General features: G+C 33.7%; 2 protein-coding genes across 8 annotated transcripts in view; one reads left to right on the forward strand and one right to left on the reverse strand.

Moving 5' to 3' along the window:
* The window catches only part of LOC105143320 (KH domain-containing, RNA-binding, signal transduction-associated protein 2), a 39,952-nt gene extending 22,601 nt beyond the window's left edge, over nt 1–17,351 (forward strand). The window contains exon 13 of one of the 2 annotated variants that reach the window (XR_015544442.1): nt 15,789–17,351. The gene's annotated coding sequence lies outside the window, so the exon portion shown is untranslated. Of the gene's footprint in view, nt 1–6,967; nt 8,285–15,788 lie in introns of those variants that run through there. The other variant, XR_015544443.1, reaches the window with a different exon arrangement.
* TfAP-2 (transcription factor AP-2) overlaps nt 1–19,544 on the reverse strand; it is a 235,370-nt gene that overhangs the window by 13,615 nt on the left and 202,211 nt on the right. For all 6 annotated transcript variants that reach the window (XM_011051572.2, XM_011051571.2, XM_087404139.1 and 3 more), the window contains 2 exons: nt 13,832–14,030; nt 5,414–5,532 (listed from right to left, as the gene is read on the reverse strand). In XM_011051572.2, coding sequence (XP_011049874.1) covers nt 5,414–5,532; nt 13,832–14,030 — 318 coding nt within the window. The remainder of the gene's footprint in view (nt 1–5,413; nt 5,533–13,831; nt 14,031–19,544) is intronic.

Below are 19,544 nucleotides of genomic sequence, written 5' to 3' on the forward strand. Positions count from 1 at the left end.
GAAAGGAAAGCGGTATGTGGACGTAGAAGACATCCAAAGGGCTTGTACCACTATTCTGAAGGACGTGCCTTTGAACGACATAAAACATTCATTTGAAATGCTTTTAGATCGTGCCAAACGTTGTATTGAGTCCGACAGGGACTACTTTGAATAAACAATTTGAATTTGAAAAAAAAAGTAAACCGTTGTTGTTTTATTTCAAAAGTTCGGAAAATTTTGGGACGCACCTTGTATTTTTCTTTTTTATTGATTACAAAAATAATGTGAATTTATTTATTATAAAATCGATCATTGGATCAATTTATTTGTATAACTAGTTAGAATGACTATTCGTCATTCTTCTCTTCCTACTCATATATGGTAAAAATTATGAATTAGAATTTTTAAATGATATCTGTAAGAATTATCGTCGTATTATTCGCAGAAGATTGCATTGGTCTGACGTAAACCTAAAACGCGAAACTCACATTGAGTTTATGTACCGCACGTACAGAAAAAGAATACCACGAGCATTGTCGTTAGTTCATCACTACTATTTACGTCTTCCCTATCATTAAAGTACGATAAAGGCTCAAGTAGCAATTAAGAAACGGGATCGCCGCAAAGCTGTCGCAAATCTATATATTTACGGATACATTATACACTATTTTTGATCGCTTAATGGCAGCGATTGTCCTAATCTCATGGCAGGAGCGATTTGTATGCAAATGGTAATTATACGCGTATTTGAGCTTCTTCCCAGGCGCGGTTAGCTGAACAGGAAAGAGATTAAACGAGTCACATCGATGAACGCGATAAATGAGCTATTTTTTTTTATTCTTTTTATTTTCAAGTACGGGGATGCTGTATAGAGATGGGATAATTCAAGGAATAATTAGTTTTGCCTTGTCAAAGCTATTATTAATTTGCAAACCGCGAGATATACATGCTTTGATATCATGAAACTGTGTACCAGTAATGTTCAGTTTGTTCGACAATTAATGATATAAATCGACAGGTCGGCTTGCGCACAATTTACGGTACTGTAACAATGCAACGATTTACAGCAATACAGCTGCCGGCACGGTAGAGTTGTAGCGAAAGGGCGATTTATTATCTTGAATTTTTACGTCGCAAAATGTTAATTGGCGCATTGCATTGAGTTTTATATTTACTCGAGATTTAGACGCGCTTTCTTTATCCGGAAAATAAATATTACAAAGTTTGGACGATGTTGTGTTAAGTATCAAGTATATTTTTATCTAAAGTAGATGTCTATTTTTATTTTTTATTTCTTCATTTTTGTTTTTTGCATCTTATGTTATAATTACATTGTAATATATGTTATAATTATATTGTAATATAACAACCGTATTGTTTTTTTTTGTAATAATGTTTTTACATTTTAAGGAATGTAGTTAGTCCAGGATTGGGTAGTAGTTAAAAGTGAAAAAAAAAGTTAATAACTTTTAACTTAACTTAGTTAATTTTAAATGCATTAAATTTTAACTTAACTAAGTTACTTTTAAACGTTAATTTTTTTTAAGTTAAAAAATTTTTTCATCTCTTTTAAATATCTTAGAAAAAAAATAAAATATAATAAGACTGAGGGTGTATATTCGTAATCTGTTCATATTTTAAGACCATCTTAAGTAAGATGCTAATACAGTCTTCTAATTGATTGGTTATGCCTTATGCCATAAGCCTTAATTCGAATCTACAATAGGTGTTTTAAACCTTAAGTCATAAGAAATTGATCAATTACAGTCAAATATTGTTCTCGCATTCGATTATAATTTCTTGTAGCTTAAGACTTATTAAAAAGTAAAAACCTGAAAACCTATCTGACTATCTGCAAGTCGCAAATCGCGCTGGTGTGCCGAAGCATTAACGCTCATGCGCTTTAAGCACATCAGCGTTCAATGCAGCCATAGTCTATGCTTATTGTATCACATGTGAATAAAAAAATTAAAAATTTAATTTACTTAATAATCTATATTGTAGTTATTTAATCTCATTTTAAGAAAAATCAGGACATTTTGATCTAAAAAATAATTTTTTTCAAAGTTAACTTTTTTCTTAACTTAAATTAATTCAATATTGACTTAAAACGTTAAGTTAATTTTTTATTCCTTCAACTTTTAACTTAACTTTATTAATTTTGTAAAGCCATTAACTTTAACTTTATTCAGTTATAAAAAATACATTAACTTACTCAACCCTGTTAGAGTCTAATAAATGACAACTCTGATTTTGATTCTAATACATTTTTTTTTATTTGAGACATTTTATTCATTGCGCGTTTTATTCATTTCTGGCAAAATGCCGGACTCAAATCTTCGTGAATTCTCGGTCGAGAAAGCGTTTACAGCGCGTGTCGCCGCCAAGCGTGGCCGTCGCGTCGACTCGGAAAGAAAAGCACGGCCGATGTTTTATGGAAGCCCCGCCGACCATAAATTATAATCAACGTCCGTGCCAACACTCTAACAAACTTCCAGGCGCGTCATTAGGGCGCTGCTGCGGCGGAGGTGCGGGAAGGCAATTGTACGCATGTACGCATTTGTTGCGCGCTCGTTATTAAGCGCTCTCTCGCGCAGATGGGATATCCCGCAAGAGTCTCTCCTCCTCTATCCTCCTCTTTCTCTCTCTGATTAGCCTCGCGCAATGTCCTGTATCCGGTGCAAAAAAGCTCGCACTCGTTGTTACTGTCATAATGCGGAAGGACGAAGACGATGTCTCTAAAGCCGAGTTTAGGTACGTGGCTCGTCTTTGATGAGCGTCCGAGAGAATTATTCAGAAAAGAAAGCGTAGTGAATTAGATTGATCAGAAAAAGCAAGAATGAAGGAAGTGGAATTTCTAGTTTCGTCTGCGGAATTAATACTATTAAAAATAAATGATATGTCAAGTTTTTTTGTAATTACTCAAATTTATAATGGCGTATTTTTCAAGATCTTCTATGACAATATCTTCTTTTGTTCAATATATAAATAATAGAATGATCAATTTACTTTCTCTCCTTTTATTCTTTCTTTTATATATATATAATGTGTGTAATATAATTAAATAAATTAATCATCGGTAGTTTTAGTATTAATTATCATAATTGAAAACTGTATGTTACAAAGACAACATAGAATTTGTTCTTTAATATAAAAGAATTCATATTTAAACAGAAATAAAATCTTTTTCGAATTAAATACTCGCGTTAAATGCGAGGTACAGATGGTAAATTCTTAATGTTTATTTTCTTGTAGCTTTGTTTGCCGGTTGTTCTATCTTGCGAGGCTTAGGGACTAATCCCGCATGTCTAAACAAAAATCCATTCAGCTGCTTAAATGACTCATTCAAGATGATCATCAAGCGTAGACCGTGTAAATTCGCCTTGATGCGCGTGCTATTCCAAAGAGATGATTTCATCACTGTGCCCTACGAGACAAGTGGGCGTCGCAAGGAATGTAATTCTTCGGAGTCACGGCGAAGAAGGGAGGTGTAAAGACGCGAAGAGGTAACCTTCTACAAATTACAACGGCAATAAATCGAAGAACGTTACATTTAAGAGTGTTACTCGCGTTGGGAAAATGCGTGATTACGCGATTAATCGTTAATGCATTGGTCATCGACCCCGATTAATAAGAATCTCTCGGGAAATTTACACTATAAATATTTTATATAAACCAATCGAGCTAGATAAATTAAACATGATTTCTATTCCATGAAAAAACACGTTAATAATTATCTTTTTATTAAATATTTTTATAAAAATTTTTTATATCAAATATTTTATTAAAGATTTATATATCGTTTTTCATTGAGAAGTTTTACAAAAATACAAAAAAATGTATGTAGACGATTTTTTAATAAGTTGAAAATATAATAATATAAAAAATTTACTAAAGAAAATTTAAATTTATTAATTCGACGACAAAATATTTTAATTTAGATCAAAATTATAATTGTGTATGAGGGAAATTTAATATAAAATTAATAAATAATCTAATTAATTGATAATAAATATTAATTTAACATTAAGAAACTTTTGTTCAATAAAATCTCATTTCTTTATTATTTGAAAAGAGAAATTCACATTACTGCGGCTCCTAATTCTCTGTTATTGAAAATTAAATAACGTTCTTTCATCAAACTTTTGTTACAAAAAAATTTTAATTTATCAAGAAAAATAATGCAATTATTGTATAAATAAATGCGTTTAATTTTTTCTGTAAAATATAGCAAGAAAAATAGTAATTGATAAAATTATAATGTTATAGTGTGAACGCTTCCAACATTCTTTTTTCAAAAATATTATTGATATCGTGTGTCTTCCAACAAGCGACGCAAATGACACAATGGATCATTACATCTTTGTTGCCAATGTTAAACAAAGATGACATGATTACTGTGTCGCACACATCAGCTTATCATTACGCGGATATTAATGCACAGCGGAATGTAAAAGTTCCGTGTAAATAGTGTGACCGCATTACGGAATTGGAATACCGTGCAGAGAAAGCTTCCCGTTTGGTTATATGTTTGTCGTTTATACCGGATACGATCAATGTTGCTAATGAAGAAAACGATTACCGGTGAGGAAAAAGGACACATCCACCATTACCATGTAGGAAAAAGATTTTACGTTCGCGTTATTTCACAGAAGAGATGATTTCATCGCGCGCTTTATGGGACAAGCATATGCCATACCCGCTCCAAGATGTAATAGAGTTTATGAAGATATTGTGCAGTTCAAGCAACCTTAATACTGCTTTGCCCGACAAATGTCTGTTAACTTGATTAATATATAGACAATAAAAAGTAATTTACATCGGTCACTATTTTAAATACTATATACAAGCTGTTCTGAAAAGTGTGCTTTCTCTTAGGTGCAACGATTCGTATTAAATGAAATTTTTCTTTAACCAGAATCTTGTTAGACATCGTTTTTCTATAACTTATCTATGTTAAGTTCTTTAAACTCTGAATAAATGTACCGTTGAACTAAAGTCAAGTTGAAATTAACTGAAAATTTAGATATATTAGTCTATTTTCAAGAATAAGATTTTTAATTTAAAGATTCTAATTTTATGATTTCAAGCGATAGAATATTCGTTCTGATCACATATTCTGATCTCAAAAAGCAGTAATTTATACGCAAAATTCATATGTAAAGTAACGTTAAAAGCTTGAAAATCAAGAATAGAAACGATCATGTATAATGTATGTGGCAATAAGTATCTGCGATAGACCCGTGATCGTATTTGCTTAACAAAGTCATAAATCATAGCAATATATTAATATTTAATTATTACGAGACTATCAAGTCTGTAATACACATGAGATTTATTGGAGATTTATTTATAATGTTATATGTTATTTTTCTCGCGAATTGTTTAACTGTAGTTCGTAAATGAGACTTTTGGAAGAAATGAAAGCACTCACCTTCCACTAAAGAAGTTAAGAGCGTGACGTTGGCGGCCTTCCTTCTACCGGCTGGTAGATTCAAACCAATTTTTTCCAGTTTTTCCCTAAGCAGACGCCCGCCATTTTTGGATTTCGCCCTGCAAAATGCAAAATATATTTTTATATGAAGCTCTTCATACTTTTTTAATGTTATTTAAATAACACAATATGTGTCATTTTATCAATAAAAAAATTTGTGGTATTATTTAACGCCATTTAATGCAATTTTTATGATATTATTCAATTCATGGCATTGTTTATGTCATCATGTATGGTAAATATTTTGATTCTCATATTTTATGTTATATATTTTTTTAAAAATATTTTTACAACAATCTTCTGCATCTTTCTATTTCTTAAAGAAGAATGATTACATATATTAAATCTACATTTTATATAATCATCAACATTTAATACAAACCGCTAAACTCGGTCAGAGGTTAAAATTCTCATATAGTGATATTATAGCCTCACTAAATTACTAGATTACACCAGCGTGATTATTTGGTTTCATTTATTTGATTTATTCTCTATGGAAAATTTACGTACGCCACAGAACAAGAGATTCATCGTAATATTTATTGATCAATTATTTTTCTACCGTTCTAAACACTTGTTCGGACATATGCGAACGCCTACGTTCTCGACCCGTTCCGCTGCGTGAGAATTTCGAAACGGAACTCTTCCATTAATCATTTCGCCGTGATCTCTAAAAAGATGAAATCGAGGTGCGAGAGGGATAGCGGCAACGAGAGGGAAATACGGTTAGATTAGCATAATCCGCGGGCTACGTGTGTCATCGATGATTGAGCAAGCTCAAAGATGCGCTCGTACCGTTCATGCACGTGCGTTTTGTGGAATAGGATCGAGCCTGAAAGAAAGGAGCACTGTGTTCTTCGCATAGAATGAGCTATTCAAGCTACAGTCATCAGTGAGCACATCAGGCGCGAATAGAATTTTTATCGACACTTCTATTCTGCTCTCCTCCGACACGTGTATCTGGGTTAATTATTAAACGACGCCCCTTGTGCGATTGTAAAGATGAAGCGTTTATGTTTCACGATTGATTAAAGTTAAGACCTCTTCGCTGTAATCATGATTTCGGTCAATTAGATGCGCCGTTTATTTGTTGCCTCTGAAAGAGCGTTTAATGATAACGCGACGTTAAGACTAAAATCGCAATTTAAATACTAATTGTAAACGGGAAGTGTTGGCAAATATCTGTGTTAAATACCTTTAGAAATAGCTTCATTAGCTAAATAAATGGTTCTTTATTTTATACAGATACAAGAACAATGTGTATGTCCTTTCAATGTTGAATAACGCAGTTTAACTAATATCACATCAGATAAATGTACATTTTTATATAAATTTTATAAAAAATAAACAATTGTTAATTATATGCTTCTATATAAAACATTTAATCATCCTCTTTGATTTTACGCTTAATTATGTATTGGATACGTCTTGCGTGATCTTTCAGACCAAGTCTATCGAGACATCATCAAAAATTGCGTTTTAATCTTTTTACAGGACAATGACTTCGTGTCGTTAATCCATCGACAAAGTAAGAAGCTGTGAAATAAATTTTTTTCGTGGAACACCAACGGGAACGCGATAGTAGCAGAGACTTCTTTCTTAACACACCCTGTCCATCCATCATCTTGGCCTGTTATAACGGTAACGCGTATCGCCTACCTTTGTTCAGTTCGGCTGCCCGGTTCGCCCGGTAATCTTTCGCCTTGCTCGGTAATTAATACGTTTTACCGCTATGGGTTTTTAATATCGGCTCCTCCGAATTTACGTTTTGCAAACTTACGTTCTGTTCATTTTATTATTTCTGAATCGCACTGTCCCGCGTTACTTGATATTATACTCATTTTATAGAATAGAACCGAAGAGAAACCGATTAATTATCTCTAGTTTAATTATCTCGGCGCATCAAGAGCACGTTTTCATTTATATTAAATATTGAGAACTTTTATCTTAAAGATATGTGTACATAGATATTTTAGCATTCTTATCTTAAATATATTGTGAAAATATACACATAACATATAAATCAACACACTTATATTCTTTTATTTATTAAAGATAGATAAAGCTTATAATATTATATATTGGCTGCGTTCAGTAGAGAAAACTAATCAGTTAGCATTTACATTTACGATTCTTTAATTAATTTCTACATTTAGATCCAGCAAAGAAATAAAGATGAGAATCAATCATATTAAAGAATCATTAAGCGCTAACTGATTAGTTTTCTCTGTTGAACATAGCCATAGAAACATTTTTTCCAATAATTTTCAAGAATTTAATTAAGGACGTTCTCCGAAACTGTAGTTATGCTCAACCTAATGAGCACATTAGTGTTCACCATTATGAAAATTTATTTCACTTTTATAAGATATTTCATAAGTGTTAATGTTTTTATACAAGTTTTTTTTATACATATAAATATATATATAAAATGCCTCTCGTCGTCGCTTCTGCCGCCGGTCGAAAAAATAGCGACTTTACTTACTGTATTACTTACTTTGCTTAATGATTTCTTAAAAATGAATACTGGAAGTCATATTCAGACAAAGTTCATATTATTCCTTGTGATATCCAGTTTTATATCTCATTGTTTCAAAAATTGTTAAAAAAAACTTTTTCACAGTAAATAAAAAGATCACTTTTGAATAAACTTTAGATAGGGATCTTATGTATGTATATATATGTGTGTGTGTGTGTGTGTGTGTGTATTTTAAACGCTTCAACTTTAAAGTGAAATAATTCGATTTTTAATCCCGCTCCGGATATTGATTTTTAAAGTACATATGTTTTTTTAAAGGACACTAAAACAAATTTATTCTGTAAGTTTCAGAAAAATCTAAAGAAAATGAATTTTTTTGGAAAACGTCCTTAATCTTGATTGTATTACTAATGAATGATCGTTTGTGTTTTGTATAATCTTTCCTCTTAATTTATACTGTCATGTTAAAATTTAAGATCTGATATATTAAATTGACAGAACTGCTAAAACATACGTTCTCGTTTACATTTTCGTTCACATAGATCCGCATGATAAGCCTAATCAAACTGTTACCGATATAGATTCTAAAACTGGTTTCGAACAACGCGATAATTATCGTTGATTATATTTGATTCGAAGCGCAGCCCGAGGTAACATATCCCGATGTCAGAAGAATTTTGACAAATGTAATTGATCGCGGAAACGGTCGTCCGACCGGATCGAATTTTCGATATTTAATGGCCGTCATTGTCGTTTCTCGGTACGTGACGAAAACGATGCTGCGATTCATTACCGGAGACTTGTCCCAAGAAGAATCCTCGTTCCTCTCACAATCAGACGTGTCGCTCTCTCCTGTGTAAGGGGTTCCGCGGAATTTGCAACCCTCGGTGTCGATTCCACTGATAGGAAGATCCTGAATAGTGGATCCCTTACTTCCCCTGATTGCTTGAGACATCCTCGAACGCTTGGCATCGTTAATCGTCTACAGATGCCATGCGAGATTAGAAAACCGAAGGACTTTATGATCAAGGCTCATTCAAAATGCTCCTCCGCATCGTTCGCGAGAATGAGGCGGAATTATGATTAGCAGCTATAAAATATAGCTGCATGTATTTCGAGTGAAATGTTTAAAATTAATATATTTAAGGAAAATATTTTCAATACCTTCTCGTTATGATATTAAAAAATTTTTTTTTACGATATATTTATTTTAATAATGTTATTATTGCACATTATTAATTTTCTAGAAATCTGATATAAATTAATAATAGAATTAATGTAGTTTATATATTATATGCTTTCTAAGGTTTCGAAATAATAAATAATAAAAATTTATATTAATAATAATTGATATTAATATTCATAATTTACATTAATGATAGTATAGATAAATTATTATTAATGTTAATGCTAAAATATCATATTAATGATATAAATCATATTTCTAGATTTTTCTCTTTATCTTTCAAAAATCAAATAACTACAATTAAAAAAATTATTTATTAATACTATAATACTTTATAATTTATAAATTGCTAGAGTTAATAATTATAATCACACTAAGAGAGGTAGCATAATGAATAGAATCTTCCTAATAGTTCAAAAAACTGTTTTGAATTTAGTTTTTATCGACATCACTCGATCAAAGAAATAATATCGGAATATAGCTCGCGCAAATTAGATCGATAAGTTGATCGATGAGATTTTATTTCTACGGCTAACAGATTTAATGAGAATCATTGCGTTGAGAGAATAATATGCGATAGATTTTTTACGCTAACATTATTTTTTGCAGTAAATATGAAACTTAATAACAGTATTTTTATGAAAATACTGTGGCTTATATAGTTTTTTATAATAATATTAGGTGTTGGAATTAATTCGTAGCGTTTTTAATGAAAAAATGTTATTTATTTCACATGAGCATTAAAAAATACATTAATGAAAGTACTTCCCATCACTTGTAAAACGCTACGAATTAATTCCAACACCTAATAGATTTTATCATAATCAATATGCGCATAATCTCTTCCAATCTGAATATATCGTAACAATACAGAAAAATAGAGGAATAAATAGATCAGCAAAATTTCTATCCTACGGTGGAAGTCAACCTTGTTCTCCAGCCTGATGACCTTGCGTGATTTTCAAACTCCAAGCAGATGGTAACCAATCGTAGAAGCCTGTCGGTATCCGACAGCAATTTACGGAGCAGGTGAGGGTTTTGTTAATCCCAAATAAATTTTAGATGGGATAGAACGCCCAATAGACTATTTTCGCATCGAACTTTGAAGATTGCAATATCTCAGAACATCGACACGAAAAAATATACACGTGACGTGTAATTTTTTTATACAATGATTCGCAAAAAATATTTGAGCGATAAAATAAAACTAAGTAAAACGCTGTTATTTCAACTTTTGAAACTCCATATGTTTTGATATCGATTCAAATATAATATTATTTTAACAAGTTTTTTTTCTTGCCATTTGTCTTGTAATTTGTATTTATCCACCTTTATTTTGTGATTATCCTGCCTCTAAAAGAAATCAATTGACAATACTATTGTCGGCTCGTTAATCCAATAAATTTTATGATCTCAAGTTTACTAGTAGACAATAGAACTCTATATTAATAAAAATAAAAGTCATGTTAGATTTAATAAATATATTAAAGAGAGAGAATTACTAAACGCTTATTTATTGTTAAATTCATAATGTCAAATTATAGCCTAATTGAGTTATTTTTAATCATTTCTATACGTCGCCATTGCTCCTATTCAATATATCATTAATTTGACTAAAACAATAGAGTTGAACAATTTAACCCAATAAAAGTATTAAATAAATTAGACTTAAATTTATTATTTATGCATCTAAATGCATCTTACTCTGAAACTAATTATAGAAATGAATTGATTTACATTTTGTCACACATAGAAGTTAAAAATAACAAAATGTTACTTAACTCTAAGGATTGGTTTACTATTGTTCCTTTGATATCTAACAGTGTTGGACAATAGATCAATTAGATCCAAGATCAAATTACTAGAAAAATACGATAGGAAGGCAGACAGTAGGAAGACGCAGTTGTCGGCATTAAAAAAAAATGCATTAGTTTTACTAATACAGAGTTTTAGTAGAAGACAATATTCCCATAATTCAGGACGCTGGTTCATGCATGGAGAACAAATCCCGCGCGTACGTTCAAAGAGGCAAAAATAAATAGAGCGCATTGAGAATACGCGCGTTATGAAATAGAGCTCAAGGCGATCGAAAATCGGTCAAAGTGAAAACAAAAACGGAAGGCGCGGATCTTCGACAAAAGTATTGGCGCACGTGCATACGTCACGGTACAACGTAATCGATCTTCGCGAAATGATCTCTCGCAGCGTATTGCGATGATCCTGAACCCTCATGGACGCGAGTCGCCGACGAATGAAACCGAATGAACAAGATGGAAGAGACAAAAGGGACTGTACGGAGCAAAGAGAAAGAGGGAGAATCTATGGCGAGTCTCGACCCAACGTGCGTGTAATTATCGGTCAGATCGCTATGCGAATAGATGAATTATAACGTCGCGTCCGCCTCGAGGCGCACTCGCTCGCTCGCTCGCACGCTGAGGAATTGACACTCGCGAGTTATTAATGTCTCATTTGCATTGGTAATATATAGATCGGTCCGCTTTGCGACAAGAAAGATTTGTCACGCTCCGTTACTCCGATATCGCGGAACGAGTTCACGCGATATGTGAAAACGTACGCGTCGAGCGATATATTTCTTTCATTGCGAAAAGTGCGCGTTTTCCTTCAGATTACTGTCCTAATGAAATTTTGCGTCAGCAATAATTCCACATTACACATCTCAAAATATGCATCTGAAAAAAATGCGCACTTTTCGCGATAATTACTCGTAATCTTTTTTTTAAAGACTTCTCTTATTGATCTATCTTATATATTGGGTCATTTAAAAAGTATCCGCGGTTTTTTCATTCAAAAATTGAACAAAAAATACGCGGATACTTTTTAAATGACCTAATATTTAAGCCATGCAATCACTGAGTGACACACATTCCGTTTGAATTGAACGTACCTTCCACTAGGGTGTCGAAATATAATTTGAAATATAATTTGAAATGTAACAAGATATGATTGGACTAGCTTTAAGACATTTGTTAATTTTATTATTATATATTAATAAATATACATTATTCTAGTATTGCGCCTAATTAACTACGCCTAGCTCTCGTCTACCTTGTACACTTTGAATTGTTTTTGAATTTCAAACGTCCATTAATTATAATAATTTTTTTAATCCTTAACATTCTAATTATATTTCATATAAATTCATTATATAGGATTATTTAAAATATTATCAAAAATATTCCCAATCAACTGTTACGTGACATTATGCGTTATATTATTATACCTATATTATTGAGTCATGAGTGTAAAATTATAACATTGATGTTACGTCACTTTTGGTTGGTGTCAATTGGATTATTGTTATCATTTTACTGAATATATTTAACATTTAATAAATCAAGATGCTTCGTTGAGTTTTCTGCGAGTTTGTTTGCGATATCTTGAATTTTCTTCTGGAGAATCGTTAAGTACAATAAGTAATAGAGCAAGGCGCGCCTGATTTCGTAATGTTTCAGTAATTTCGTAATACCTATTGCGAAAGAAGGAAGCGCGAAAAGTCGTACGGAGTGCGTGGAAGTACAATATATCTGACTCGCAGGGCTTGCAGGGCAATTTATCCACGCCTTTGATGATAAAGCATTGCGCAATGAGCGGTGCTCTAGCATCGGATAAAACGGTGAATCAGATAAAGGCGGGGTGCTCCTCCATGAGGAGCGTCTATAAATCAGGTGAATGTCTGTGCTCAGTTGGGCATGAGGGCCCAGATGAACTGAACGCGCGGGTTTATTAATTAGTCCCGCGGATAAAGCCGTGTAACAACGTGCGTCTTACGATCTTTTACGCGCACGCATTGTCCCGATCGCGCGCCGTGTCAGTTATACCGATTGCCTCGATACGGCGACCGGAAATGTCGGCGGTAATGTGCAACGCCGTGTGTTTCGTATTTCATTTCTTACCGCAGCCGCAACAACCGCGAGCCATAACAGAGCGCGATATATCCGGGACCGCGAATTGTTGCGTTTTCAATGCGCCTCTGTAGGAAGCGGGATGCTGCACTTGTTATCTCGCGTCGTCCCCGCGCGCGACGGAATATTCATGGGAAATCGCGATCGAGCTCCATTTTCATTCCGTGCGCATACGATTGGCTTAGTAGAGCCTGCGAGCGAATGCAGAGATTCGTATCAATGCAGATTAGATGATTTTCGTTTCTTTTTTCCCCCATATACTCCACAAATTCTTTGATATATCACGTCAGTGACGTAGAATTTCCCTTTCTGAACACTTTAATTTAAAAAAAATTTAAATTTCAGCGTTCTTTTTTTTAATAATTTTTATAATTCTCAAGTTAACTCCTTCAGACAACGGTACCATATATGTCGGGCATCTTCGTGAAAGCTGTGCTGATTCTCATGTCAATGACATTTAATTCCTCGCGTGTAATACCAAATTATCCTAACGGTTTTGGCGAGAGCCTGGTGGTCCGAATGATTAAAAACTTGCGTGATTAAAAACGGATGAATGAACCGCTCTTTCTCCGTTTTTCTTTGTCGAAAGAATTGTTCTGAGAACTCTGCTAGGGAGAAAAGGGGGAAAGAGAATTATTGCATCTGCAAATCGACGAATCTCTTGTCGACTTATCGTGACGGAGAAACATGACGGGAAAACGTGAATCGATATATTTATTTCTGCGTGCGAGATCCATTTGAGTGCAACGACTTTTAAATCAGTCTCTTACCTTCGTAACACGCCACCGAGGAGACTCGCGTTCAAACATTCCGGTGGCGACAGTCGTCTTTGTACCTCCGCTACCGTAACTTTGTACTTGCTGGTGCTGCTTAGTAACGATAATCGTCCTGGAACCGAACAGAATACGTCCGATGGTTGCGCGTTTCCGGTCAACATAGCCTTCTCGCTCCTGTCCGAAGGTTTCATATCTGCAAAATTAAAAATGTGACCGTTAGAGTGGTCTTAAGTCTTTAGAGAAATCTCCAGACTTACACTAAGGCCCCTATTCTCTAACTCTTAACAGGTTTTATACATAGTAAAAAAGCTGCGCAACGATAATATAATGATATCGTTATTATCATTAAGAGTTACAGAATAGGAACCTAAGATTTATTTGGCATATATCTATTTTAGAAATATTATAAAGTAAACCGCGTTCGTAGAAAATGTGAAGAAATAAAAATGAAATAAAATAATTAATCACGATGAAAAAAACTCTCAAAATTTTAAAAAATAATAATAAAAGCACACATGAGTCGACTAACAACGAAATATAAAAAACGATATATACTTTAGATAATTTAATTTTGACAATTAAGATAAAATAAGGAATTGTCTGCACAAACAAGAGCAATACGTTGAAATCTTAAAACGTCATTAAACAGCAGATGAAATATGTATAAAATTTTTAATTCTATTAGTATAAGAATATTAAGATGAGGATATCCATTTAGTATTATTTCATTTTAGGAATACTAAAATAGACTATCTAGGTAAATAAAGAAATAAATCAATTAAGAGAAATAATTTTATTTTCGATAAAAGGTCTTATTATAGTATTTAATATTCACATATGCAAATTTTTGCAAATACATTTTCGATTTTATAAACGGCGTGTTGATTTGATTTGTCGAACTTGTTACGCAATCGTAAATCGAAATAAAAATATTGGTACCTCAAATTAGATTGATCATTAATTTTAATGATGATGTTGATGATGATAAGCATCTTAAAAACCAGCAAAAAACTAGAAAATAAAAGTAAAATAAAATAAAGAGCTATCTATAAAGAAAAGCAATAAAATCTTTAATAAAATCTTAAAACATCAATAAAACAGCAGATATGAAATATTTAATGGATATAATTGTCGAAAAAAGAATGAGTATAGTTGCTGAAGGAAGATAAAATATCTTCCTTAAGCTACTCTTCTCATGTATCACTTAATTATTTAACAGATCTTTGGTATAGGTACTCTAATTGAGTGTGTCATGTTCGACATATTGCGTGCGAATGAATCGCAAGGTCGCTAGAATATCTCAGCAAGTGAATGAGTATCTGGCATTACTCATGATTAATTCACATCGATAAATCTTCAATTTGCACACCCGGTCCGACTGTTCTGGATTCCTCCCGTTACGTTATCGATAAGCAATCGGTGTAATGGCGCGACTTAGTAGCTCTAATAAGTCGAAAGATTTCCAGGAATTATCGAGCTAGTCCAATTTTTTTATCTAATGAGCGTCTAAACGGGTTTTATTAATCGAGTTCGTTGTACTCTAGAAATGAGAAATGAATTCCAATTAGACGATCGGTATCGCATATATCTCACGATGTTTTTCATGATTCACTCTGATTTTCGCCGTTTTCATTCTCGTCGACAGAACGATAATAATCAGTTTCTTCGTCCATCCAGCGACGGAATGCAATAATCCAGTTAAGACTGCCGTATAGTCCATTCTCGTAGGTCAAAGTGAGAGATTCGCGACTCGGTGAAGCAAGAAATACCAGAACCAAAGATCCCGATCCGAAATTATGTTATACAATCTCCCTCCTTCCCTCTTCTCTCTCTCTCTCTCTATATATGTATTTATGTACAGTTGTGTGTACTTGTATTTGCATGCGTAACCGTGATCAGGGCAATATCTTCGGCGAATATTTTAAATTCGTCCGTACCGTTCCTGTTTTAGCTCCTATGCATCGAACAGCCCCGCATTATTGCATCGTTGCCCTGGAATGCTTAATATCGTGCCTTGGGGCCCCGGACAAAGCGCGTTATTACATGGCAAAGAGATGGTCAACTTATAACTCAACGGAGCTCTTCATCTTCGCCGACGCACAAGGGATGTATCTTGCGTCCAAGTTTCACATCCCGAAATCGCTGAACGAGAGACATTTCGCAGACGAAACCTGACTTAGTCTTTTAATAATTAAGAAAAATGCAATTTCTCGTGATATAAGAACCTCTCTCCGTTTAAAGGAAAGTTCGCTGCTAAGTGTACAGGGAACGTAATATGGTACATAATTTAAATGGCATAATAAAAAGAAAAATTAAGTCCTGTGCCTACGGACAGATAAATTTTCACCGTGGAATATTTATTTGTCTTAATATCAGCTAACTATCGCTGCGTTTCGCTTGATACATCACCGAGGTTTCTCGACTAAATGCACCGTCATTCAACGAGTTAATGTCAGCGTGTTATGACAGATACACGAGGACGGCTCTATAAATCTAACCGATAGATATCTCACGGCATTTTTACCGTGCTGTACTGTTCCCGCTCTGTATCGCTCCCGCAGCGCGATGCGACCGTTGTTCATTTTGTTATCCGTTGAAACGTAAACGTCGTGATTGCGACGCGCACCGAGTTGTACACCGAGAATGCACGTCGCTCGAAAATACGAACGCAGTTTGATATTCAGAAGACATCGTCGTCGTTGTTGTCCACATCCTTACCGTGCCGGGGATCGCGGGCGGGAGAAAGTAAACAAGTTGTCCGTATTATCTATGAGTGCCGGAATCGATCCACGTCGATGTCTCGATCTCGCGGGTCAAATAGATAATCAATTTCTGTGCGCACCAAATAGGTCGACTTGTCGAGTTTATAAATTATAATGTTCGAGAGGAAGCTGCGATAGAAAGAGAGAAAAAAGAAAGAGAGAGAGCGAGCGAGGGTGAGAGAGAGAGAGAGAGAGAGAGAGATTTATGATATCTCTCTCTCTCTCTCTCTCTATCTCTCTCTCTATCGGCTTCCTCTCGAACTTTATAATTCATTAACTTGATAAAGGGGACCCTTCTCTCTCTCTCTCTCTCTCTCTCTCTCTCTCTCTCTCTGTCTCTCTTCTCAACAGATGTGTAACGGTCCAAGCAGCCGGCGTTAATCAAATAATTTGGTAATGTTGAAATGATGTTGGCAAAAGGAGAAAGAGAGAGAGAGAGAGAGAGAATATAGGAGAGAGGAAGAAAGGAAGAGACGTCAGCAAATCACACAGCTCGTGCATTAAATATGTATCCTTTCTTCGTTCTTTCCTCGGCTTGATATTAACGGATATATTAAGTATGGATTTTATATAGATAACATTAAAACAAGTCTTTTTTTCTCAATGTATATCTTGATAGGATTCTTAGGAATATTGGTGGGACGTTAAAATTGTCTTCCTTTTACTCTTCGCGATATATTATATTATCTTTCTTTTTTTTCGTCTAATCGCTTGTATTTTTACCGAAAATACATACTGTCGACTAATCTCAAGTATTGTTACTTCAGAAAGGTTTTAATCTTCCTCGTTCAAGATTCGAGTGTGCTTTATTATATTTTTGATAATTATTTAGTATAAGACTACCCTCCAATGACCTTGACTTTGACATATGTTGTCATAATTATGTTTAAATAATTACCATATTTTTATGCAACAGTATATATTTTTGTATCATGAACTGCAGCTGATTGCAAACGCGATGTTTTGTTTGATTGCATTATAAATAAATTAATCACAATTAAATAATTCTAATTTTTCTATCAGATATTGTAGAAAACAAAATATGTCAATTTTAAGTGAAAAATGTATTTATCTGAATTTTATTTGTAATATTTGTAATAAACTTGTACATACAGGTTTTAATTTTTAATTTAATACATTGCTAGGTAAAAGAACAAATTATTTTATTACTTTAACACATGCATATTGTCAAAGTCACATTTAAAAAAAAAATGACAAATAGATTTCATGGAAATATATATTATATTTTTGTATCTTTTCTCACATTTATAATATATATACACATACACATGCATTATATAGATTCTTATTGAATTATTTATTCAATGTTAAAAAGGATTAACAAATCCGGTATATCCTTCTAATAAATTACATGGAATTCACAAATGTAGGATGATCCAAACTGTTTTCACTGCCATCATAATCCGAGATCTGGTATATTCGCCGAATTTACAGTTGCGTCTAATTAAAATTTTGCGAATTTATTGAAACGCGTAGTTTCTGAAAGACAGTTACGATTCAGTTCGTCAAGTACCAACGGTGGCACGTACGCGTCGTTAGAGAACATCATTTAGAGACGCCTAAGTGCTGCGAGCATTTCTAACCATCCGATGTTGTTATCTCGAACACTTATCTCGATTCCAGTAACGGTTTACGAACGTATTATTAATTTATTTAATGAGAATAGCTCAGGCTTCGCTTATTTTCCCCATCGGGTCACCATCTATAGTGCAAAGCGTATATAATTATCGTGAGCTGCCGTAACCTTTTGCCGTGTGAATTGCGAAACCGTTTCACTCATCAGACGAACAATCATTATCGGTCTCTTTATCGCCGTTTAATTATTCACTCTTATATCGCGTAATTCGATAATTGTAGCAGGAATAAGCGGATCAGTAAGACTCTACCGTTTGAGGATTGAATAAATTACGATTGATCTCATTGTCGTACGGTACGCGTATTTTAAATTATTACGTAACACTGTCGCGGCAAAATGGACAAAATAGAGATATCTTCTCCTTCGTCTCATTTCAGCAAAGAACTAATTTTGAACGTATTCAACAGTGAATTACATCTATGAGTGCGCGAGTTATCAAGATAACGATCGCGAATGTCATCTGCTCAGAGATGTGCTCTGCTTCTCTTCGTGCAACGACGCATTTGATACGCACTCGAGTGTCTTTCTTATGAAATTCCCATTTCAGACTCTAGAGTAGATAGTGCTCAGGAAAATAACACTAGATAATTTGTCAACGTGTTAAGGTACGTTATCGCAGATGCAACTTCCAACCACAATGCACAACTGAACGAAATATATGCGGTTTATTCCTCGATTAATAATTGCAGATCGGCTCGATAAATTGTGTAACGTTAAGATTCAAAATAATGTTCACGTAATTTGTATATGTATCGTTCGCAACTGTTCATACCATTTGGAGTCTCTCGATTATGCAGCAACCTGAATCACGCGTGACCATGACACAGGAAGCACTTTACGTTCTTGCATCTTCGCGTTCTTGTTCTGTATTCCGAGAAATATCTTCGAAGAAACTTATGAGAAGACTCGGTTTGCAACACGAGCTTTCCTCCTCTTTCGAGAAGCGTCGGAATAGGTGAATAAAAATTACTTCGAGTGCATCGGTCTTTTCCGCATTTATATTGTAAAATAATACAGCATTTTAAATTTCTCTGTTAAGATAAATATAAAAGAGTCCTTTTTCACGTTTATTGTAAAATAACAGAACTTTAGATTTCCCTGTTTAGAGAAATATAAAAAGAGTTGATATTGCGATAAATACTGCTTTAACATAATTGAATTTAGATAGTTTTTAATTTTTCTTGTGTCTTTGAAGACAATAGAAATGATTGATACTCTTTTAAAATTCCAATTATTCTGTCACATTATTGAAAGCGATATAAAGAAATATAATATAAAATATATTTAA

The sequence above is a fragment of the Acromyrmex echinatior genome, chromosome 3 (assembly GCF_024713525.1).
Source record: "Acromyrmex echinatior isolate Ae372 chromosome 3, ASM2471352v2, whole genome shotgun sequence".
Taxonomy (NCBI): Eukaryota; Metazoa; Arthropoda; class Insecta; order Hymenoptera; family Formicidae; genus Acromyrmex; species Acromyrmex echinatior.